The following is a 9,252-nucleotide window of genomic DNA, read 5'->3' on the forward strand; positions in this document are numbered from 1 at the left end:
TCTAAACATTAAAGGTCTGTTCCTGATGAGTGTTGTCATGCTGTTGGGTGGTGGGGTGCTGGACTTTGCTGTCGGCCCGTCTGAGTGAAGACTGGATCTATGTTGAGGATGACGTCATGGTCGTTGTTTCGAATGTCGGGATTCAGCGTTGGAAAGGAGGCCGCGCTCTCTGCTGGGGACGAAACTCGTACGAATCTGTAGCCCCAGGTCCTCGACAGCCCCCGGTACCTCTAAATTCAGGTACCGTCATCACCGTAGACCGCTGTGGCTGCCACCCGGCGACTATTACCGATTTTAAAACATCCAGGACACTATCTGGAAGCGCTGTGTTTTTCGGGTGGCTAGCGGCTGCTAGCGGCTGAGCTAACTCTAGCCTGCTAACACGAACGTCTATTCGGTTTTAAACTAACGAGTCATTTACAGATTTTCGGTAAATGCGTTTCAACTATTTATTCTTTTGTATTTCGTCGTGATTTATCTCCATTTAGCGAGTTTTAGCCCTCGTTTCGTGTCGGTATCTGGCGTCAGACAGACAAACATGTAGTTGCTGTTAGCTAACATGAAGTGTTAGTGTTTGCTCTCAGCTATGTGAGCACAGGACGCCGATTGTTTTCTGCTGCGCTACAAACTAGAACTGAGGACAGTCAGCTGTAAGTTCTTTCTCGTTAATAACTGGGTTGTAATGAGGGTAATTTTGCCCAAACCATCTATTAACTTCGTAGCTCCGTTTAAGTTTTCGTGGTGGTTTTATTAAGACGTGTCTTGTTCGGTTTTTGTTTGTTAACTTTGTCCCGACCAGAAAAATCTTGCTCTGGCTTTGAAGAACGCAAAAACTAGCAGAGCGAGTTCACTAGCAGTGGAATTCTGCTCGTCTGTTTGCTTTATCCATCTTTAGAAGAAGCTCTATTTACATTTTGTGATAATTCTACACCTCAGACACAACTTAAAGCACTTCCAGACCTTTGTTCCAATTTTTGCTGGAGGAGCGTTAACTTAATGCTTGATTTCAATGTATGTTTTTTTTTTGCGTCACTGTAAATGAGTCTCCAAGCTCTTTAAATCAAATAAGTATTTTTTTTAAGTACATACAGTAGAGAAAAGAAGATCAATAAAATATTGAAGGGACTGGTAATCATTTTGATTAACTTCTGCAACCCTGTTTTCAGGAATATCCTCTCCCATTCCCCTTACCCCTCTGTCAGAGCATGGCTCAGGAGACCAATCAGACGCAGGTGCCAATGCTTTGCACAATGGGATGTGGTTTCTATGGTAATCCCCGCACCAATGGCATGTGCTCAGTCTGCTACAAGGAACATCTGCAGAGACAACAGGGTGGGGGGCGTTCCAGTCCCCCAGGAGATAAAGGTAGGAAGATGGGAGAGACATTACCTGTGGGGGAGTCAGGATCAGAAAATGGGGTCACTTATAAAATGTACAGGTACTGAGACTTGTTCAAATTGGTCTGAGAACAGGGAGCAGTAATTGTTTAGACCACATTATGTCAAACTCAAGGCCCGGGGGCCAAATGTGGCCCGCCACATCAATTTATGTGGCCTGCAAAAGCATAAATGGTCAGTGTCTAAAAATAAAAAGGTCAAAAGTGTGCTTTGAACAAAAACTATATTTTCCACAATGCAGGAACTAAGCCTACATTAAGGAGTTAGTTTATTTTACACTATATTGGGTTACATTTAGTTACATTTATTAGTTACATCTGACCCTTTGAGTACTGCCATTATACTGACATGGGCCTCGGTGAAAATGAGTTTGACACCCCTGGTTTACACTGTGGCATCAGAATTAAAGAGTGCTACATCTTTCACCTTTACTCAAAACACGTGATCATTTAGAGACATACGAGGATGAGTATTTGGGTGGAAGATGCGTACAGGCAAGTTGGATGTCATACAGGTTTTGTGGTTTTCATCCCATCATACTGTTGTGTCTTCATTCAGTTGCTACATCACCAGCAGGATCACCAGGTTCAGCTGGTGTGACTGTGGAGGATACAACCACAGAACCCAGTACAGAAGTGGCAGGGACCCCACCTGAGGAACAAACATCCAGGTATCTTGACAGATTTTAAATTACTCACACTTGTGTTGTTGTTAAGAGTTCTGAAACAAAAAATTATTTGAAATCCATGATGATTTTTAATTAATTAATTAGTAAAAAAAGTAAAAATCAGTAAAACACTCCATATTGTGTGTTATATTTGAGCTGTTTTTAAGAAGTAATAGGAAAGGCCTTTTATCCTGCACATTGTGGTTGGAATTATTTTTGAGCCGTGTTTATTTCTTGAAATGCTACTTACGATGACTAAATGAGTTTCTCACTCGCTGTAGCACTTTTTGTGTCTTTGTTTTGAATACGTTTGAGATGATGTGAGGTAAACACAGCTTTTTTTGTTAACAAAACCAAGTGGGTTTTTTTTTCTTTTCAGTGAAATTGCATGCGACGTCTGATACTATACCGTACCTGCCTGAAGGAACTATTGTTTGTTTTTTTATTCATTGTGCATGTGTAGTTATGGGTGGTATTGACAAGTCAGACTGCACAATTAATCATTATAAAATCACTATCTTGAGTCTTCCATGGATTCACATTTCTGATGAGTGGTGATTCTTAGCAGTTTATTTCAAGAAGTGCATCTCAAAGAAACAGTGCTACCTTCGCCTACAGAATCCCAACACCCCCAAACGAATCAATGATATTGCCTCCTGCCTCAGCCTACTACAAAGTGGCATTACACCATGTGGTTCTCTCTCAACCGAATACAAAGGGGCTTTATACCATGTGCTTCATTGAGGTGAAAAGACCTGGCAGTGGAAGTGTTTCAGATTAGACAGAAACAAAAAATAAGTGAGAATAAAAGGCTGTATAGAAAGAGCTTTAAACATTTCAATTTTGGAGGGTTAATCTTTGTGAGAGATTCGATTGAAAAGGAGCAACCAAATAATAAAGGAAGATCTTAAAGAGAAAGATTAAAGATCCCTTTATTAGTCCTCATTACACACATATATACAGTATATGACACAGACCCGAACAAACACACACACACATATATACTGTGCATACCCAAGGGGCCTGTAGGACATGAAAATAATGGTGGGGGTAGGATGGCAGGCAGCTCTGTCGTGGGGTACCCGGATGAGCAGCTTATAAGGGGGATGTGCCTTGCTCCAGGGCAGTGCTCAGGAGGTGAACTTGCACCTCCCCTTCCAGTTCACACCGAAAATTTTTGCCCGACATGAGTCTTGAACCGGCCGGCCGCCAGTCACCAGCCCCAGACTTAATGGACTGAGCTGCTGCCGCCCCTTTCAACTTTAAAGAAAATTTGAAGATGAAAGGGCTGAGTTTCGTGAAAACAAAGATTCGTACAAATTATAAAGAGTCCAGTTTTCATTGAAGATGTTCCACTAATTGATTTACTTGATTGTATCTTGTAAAGATGATTATGATCTCAGCAAACCCTTTCCTCTATGTAGTTGACTGGGAGGTTTTAAAAGCCTTTATTTTCTGTTGTTGTGTCAGTCCCAGTTCCCCTAGTCCAGTAACTCAACAGATGACAGCAATGAGCATCTCCCAGGAATCAGGACCTGTAGACTCTGATCGCACTGAAGCTGATGAGGGAGAAGAGGAAGGCGTTTCGAACACCATGGGTAAGCACAACAGAAAACTGGAGCGATTTGACAAATTATTCCTACTCTACACATTACATAAATCTCTGTATACCAACCCATAGTAATACACATTTCAGTATAGATACATTAATTTTCAAACTTAATGTTTTATGTTTTATTTTTTTATTAGTCATTTTTCAAGTTAGTGTTCAACATGTATCATCTTAGGCGGCCATGTGTTTGAACAAGTAATAAATGAACTAATTTGTGATCTTTGTTCTTGTTTTGTACCCATTTCTCACCAGAACCAGTAGGCGAAGCAGCGCAGGCTTTGTCTGACAATGACCAAACTCCTGATAAGAATAAGAAAAAGAATCGCTGTTTTTCTTGCCGAAAGAAAGTGGGCCTTACTGGTAAAGAACATTATTTCATATAATTGCACATGAATAGCTAGAAAAGAGGTCATAAGTCATGAACTTGGTTTACTAGGGTTCTTAGATTCGGCCTGACAATTGCAAATTACACCATTTTAATGTTTCAGGGTTACATGATGCTACACTTTAAAATGGATCCATACTTGTCCTATCAAAATTAAACTCGTCTGAAAAGTGTGCCAACAGGCCTATTCTAATATTTTAACAATGTGCCTTTTGGGTTTTTTGATGATTCTGCAAATTGATGATATTATCACACCACAGAGATATAAGAATCATCTTCTAATTTTAAAGCTTTGTTCTGAGTCACCTAGAGCTAGAGCACTGGGACAGGCTCATTTATAGCACTTATAATAGTCCTCATCTTTGTTCCCCCAGGATTGACCATAGGTGACTCATTAGTTTCTATTCACATTCAGTGTCTGACTCAGTTTCCAAATGAACTGACTGACAGTCGCTCACCAGTTCATTTCTGTATAACTATTACTTTTGAGGAGTGTTGGAAGTACCCACCACATCCTAAGTTCTCTGTCAGGGTGATTTGCTTCCTCTGCCTTTAAAACCCCTTGATGTTTGAATTTATTTGTTGCTTATTGTCTTGAATGTAAGTAAGAGAATACCTATGTTATGTCGACTGCAATCTATATCGAGAAGAAGAACTTAGTGGCGTTCAGGTCTGGACTAGATTACTCCGAATCATAATATGTATTGTATCGAGCCATTGTGAGTGGTCTTACTATGACATACTCCTTATGTTGTTCTTTAGCTGCAGCTATCATATCGATAACATATTGTCCTCTTTGTGCTTGACAGCAGAAATCGTGTACATCTCAGTTATATATCGCAAGTCAATATGGACCTGGAACTGCAAAGCGTCTCCACAACATTACATTTCATTCCATTCCATCTCTTTGTTTGACCATATAATGCTTCTCTTGTGTAATGCTGTTTTTAGTTGATGGCAGATGTAAGGAGACCAGTTGTCACAACAGTTTAACTCATCAGTCCGAAGGAATATTCTCCTCAAAGCTCTGAGGGTCATCCAGGTGCCATTTGGCAAAAACTCGAAAGAGTCTTAATGCTATTCTGGGTTAGCAGTGGCTTTGCCTGTCCCATGGAGGCCATTTGTGCCCAGTGTCTTTGGAACAGTTGGGCCTTGAACACTGATATTTATTGAGTTGGGAGAGGCCTTCAGTTTATCAGATATTTACTTTGGATCGATTGTTACTACCTGAATGAGCCATCAATTTGCTCTTTCTGGAATTTTGGAATGTGACCCACTTGTTGGGAGGTTCTCTAGTGTTCCGCATCTCTTCTGGAATTTATTTTGGTTGTATCATAGTGTGCTACCGGTGAGACTACTAGCCAAATCAGTGTTTCTTAAAATGGGAGTTTTAAGTGGTAAAGGTGTGCTAGTAATGAGTCTGGGTGTGTCTCCTGCAGCTACAATCCATTACAAATGTAGTTTGGTAGTTTTTGAATTTAGTAATTAATACTTTTTTGATTCCTTCAAGAAAATAGTCATTTTAAAGTTGTATTTTCTGGTTGCGCTGTGTGTTTTTGTTTCATTATAAAGGGTGTTTGAAGCTCAAGCACTTGTTTGTATGTGAGAGGCATGCAAAAGTAGAAGAAATCAGGAGCAGGTTTCATGTCTTTTCTCAGTTGAACATTTTGGTATGGTAACTGCTTTACTCCAAATACTGAATCCAAGAGTTTCACAGTCAAGCTGTTGGCCTCCACCTGCTTACCAACCTCAGAGGAGTTAGCATCACCACTTATTTTTATAATGTATTATATGAATGGTTAAGATGGAAATCTTTTGTCAGGTGGAAATGCAGCTAATGGCGATGTCCCCATTAGCTGCATTTCACTACGTGATGATCTCAATCTTTGATACCCAGTTTGAAACCAGTTAAAGGACAAGTATAACTGAACCATGCTGTTGGCCATTCACAGATGAGCAGTAGATATTCAGCCAATAAAAACTGCACAGCAGTTGCTCTTTGTGTTTAGTGTTCATAATCTTAAAATGTGTTACTATTAAAATAAGGCTTTGATTATGACTGACACCTCCTGTTTCTCTTTACTGAAGGTTTTGACTGTCGCTGCGGCAACCTGTTCTGTGCCATTCACCGTTATTCTGACAAGCACGACTGTCCCTTTGATTACCGGAGTGCAGCTGCTGCCCGCATACGCAAAGAGAACCCCATCGTTGTGGCTGAGAAGATTCAGAAGTTATGAGGACTGAGTGTAAAAAAAGAAGAAGAGTCTTTGACTTTGTGCATTTGAACAAAGGCGACTTGGATGACGACACCTGATACGACTTCATTTGTTCATGATAGTCTAAGATGAGCGGGGTGGGCTGATGAGGTCACCACTGTCCAGACGCTGCCCTTACTAGCATCTCCCTCTCTCTCCACTGGTGACTGCACCTGAACGTGTGTGTGTGTGCGTGCGTGTGTGTGCGTGCGCTTGTGTTTGTATGGAAGCGTGTGTGTGTGTGCATTGCTTGAGAGCTGGGGAGAGAGCTTTTGGGCCTTGGTGGACATCAGTGTTTTGCTTTTCTTTTGGGGAGGGTGGGAGGGATTTGATTTTACCCCTTTTTGTTTCTAAATTTGAGGGATGATGTGAGCTCATTTTTATACAATCCCTGTATGATAGTTGGAATGAAACAGGGGTAAGCTGTTAAGGAATGTGACACAATTATGAAAAAGAGCTCGATTTAGGTCTAGAGAGTTTCTCAAGGGCTTTGGATATAACTTCTTCTCCCAAATGGAAAATGATGTCAACTTCTTGTCAAATTGGCATTTTTTTTTCTTCCCTCCTCTATATTCTGTGGGTCACTACGTGTTGATCTCCAATGTCTCAGCATTTTCAGCAAACTTTTCTCTTTGATATATTGACTTATACTGATATTGGTTGCATGAACAGTTAATGGAGATGTATGGTAGGGGAGGGCAAGGGTAGGGGAACTGAGATCCTTGACTTAACTGAGTGATTGAATTCTGTGTTTTTCCTTTTATTTCTTTTTTTTTCTGTTTTAATGAGTGTATGACATCAGAAGATCTATATTAATATATTGTAGTTAGCTTGAATTGTGTGATTGCATTCTATTTATTTTTTATCATTTGGTTGGTCTGTGCTGGAGGATTGGCCGCATGTGTCAGCAGATCATTAAGATTTGCAGTTAACCTTTTCAATTTAAGTAATTACATCTTGATTATATAATCATTAAATAAAAATACACAATAACTGATGATGGAGTCCAATTAAGCAGTCACAACTACAATTGTTGCAGTATAATGTCTTGTTTTGGGTTTGTAAACAAAGCACAACATAGTGTGCCAACTGCAGAGCACGAACTAATGTGCCACACCTCAGTTTTTTTTCAGCATCTGGGTCATTTACAGTTCCCATGTAGTCTGTACAGCAAGTTTGCTGAAGAAATTGCCTTTTGTGCAATTAATGAGATGTTTTATTTTGGAACTGTGTTCTCCTTGAATGCTTTTTACTGTTTTATGGAGAGTGAACCTCCATGTTACTCTGACCACCAGCAGACCACTGACACATGCTGAATGAAAACTGAACTGGGCAGTAACTCGATGACACACACCTGCTCAGCTTAAGTAAAGATTGTTGCAGTGCTCCAGAGTCGTATGCTGCAGTTTTGCAACATGCTCAGATTCACACCAGTCCTGACTATGACGAGTGCTTGTAGCTGGCTGCTTCTAGGAAGCTTAAACTAGCATGCATGTGTGCATTCGAACGTATGAATTACTATTCTGTAGTTGACCACGCAGTTTGAAATCCAATTGGAATGTTACAGAGGCCACACAGTAGTAGCACAATGCATGGCTGGAACCCAAAGTTCTTAACGGAACTCTACAGTGTTGTTTCAAAATGTAAATACCATAAGGCTCCTACTCATATAGTGTAATCTCAGTGTAGATTTTTGCGAGGTAATAAAGGTGTGGGGGGGGACGGGTAAGGGAACGAATAGTATTGTGTATAAAACTTTCATAGTCATCCAAAAGAACAGGGGTGCTGATTTTCTTCCCATCATCTTGTACCAGTTTTATATTTACTAGTCATTTACCACCATCAGCTCCCCATTTAATGTCTAAAGTATGTTCAGTGTCTAGCGCTGCCATGAGTGTCTACTACAGGCCATGCGGTCAAGAAAACCCCTGTAAACATTAACCTTGCTGCATTACAAAGTTTCCCAACCCATGCTTTTATCCTGTTACTGAATACTACTCACAACTTAGAAATATTGTAAGAAAAAAAAAGCTTATTTGTTGTAGAGGGACATTTCAAGGTGTATCATCTTTTCATTATCAAGAGCTTTCCTTGTAAATGTGATCTTGATCATAGAATATAAATGAAAGAGCTACAGACACGTAGCAAAGAGAACAATACCAGTTTTTCAAAGCATCAGTGTGCTGGGTGTGAAGGTTAGTTTTCCTTGTCTGCAGTGAATGTCATGTTGGACTTTGGCTTAAGTTGGAGCTCCTTCCATTGGAGAACTGGTCAGAATTTTGTCCGACAGTTCTGATGGTTGTTCATGGACAATTGAAGAATAGGTTGTTTATTTAAAGCCCACCAATCAAGGTCCACGACAAGTAAAATTTCCACATTCAGATGAAGTTTGTGTATAATAATATTGTCATATTCATGGGAACTTGTATTTGAAGCAGCACTGCAGTTTGGTGTTCCCACAAATGTTATCTTACATACTCAGAATATTCAGGCTTGCCTGCTGGGTTGACCACTATTACAGACTCTTGTGACCTACTAATTGCTCACTTCTCCTTAATGGATCAAAGATTCTTACAAAGGATGAGTTATCAGCAGCGTAAATCAACGTGGTTTACATTTGTTTTGTGTTGACTGCTCATATCAGCCACTGTCTTCTTAAACATGAGCAGTTTGAATGTAAAGCCCCTCAAGTCACATCAGCTGTAATGTTGTTTTCCCAACTATTTGACCTGGTTTATTATGTTTTTGGGCAGAAGATGATGACCCAATTTCCTGAAATATATTGACAGCTGAGTCAGTAAAGCAGCCTTGCGATGGACTTGGCACCAGCAATTAGGTCAACCATACCTAACTAGATGTTAACAGTAAATGCAGTTTGTTTTCCTTCCATTAAATTCATAGTGTTTGATGTCTTCAAACTTTTCTGTAGATCAAAC

General features: G+C 40.1%; 1 protein-coding gene across 2 annotated transcripts; it reads left to right on the forward strand.

Moving 5' to 3' along the window:
• Window positions 1-82: 82 nt before the first annotated feature.
• On the forward strand, window positions 83-6,611 carry zgc:77486 (uncharacterized protein LOC405808 homolog). Of its 2 annotated transcripts, none has more exons than XM_068320228.1 (6): window positions 83-240; window positions 1,167-1,365; window positions 1,956-2,067; window positions 3,535-3,662; window positions 3,929-4,036; window positions 6,150-6,611. In XM_068320228.1, exons 2-6 carry the CDS (start codon window positions 1,206-1,208, stop codon window positions 6,296-6,298), a joined length of 657 nt encoding a protein of 218 aa, XP_068176329.1. In that variant the 5' UTR covers window positions 83-240; window positions 1,167-1,205; the 3' UTR covers window positions 6,299-6,611. The 2 variants fall into 2 exon arrangements, with proteins under 2 accessions (XP_068176329.1, XP_068176330.1); XM_068320229.1 differs by lacking the exon at window positions 83-240 and adding an exon at window positions 268-650.
• The last annotated feature ends 2,641 nt before the right edge of the window (window positions 6,612-9,252 follow it).

Source organism: Antennarius striatus, chromosome 7 (assembly GCF_040054535.1).
Source record: "Antennarius striatus isolate MH-2024 chromosome 7, ASM4005453v1, whole genome shotgun sequence".
NCBI classification, from domain to species: Eukaryota; Metazoa; Chordata; class Actinopteri; order Lophiiformes; family Antennariidae; genus Antennarius; species Antennarius striatus.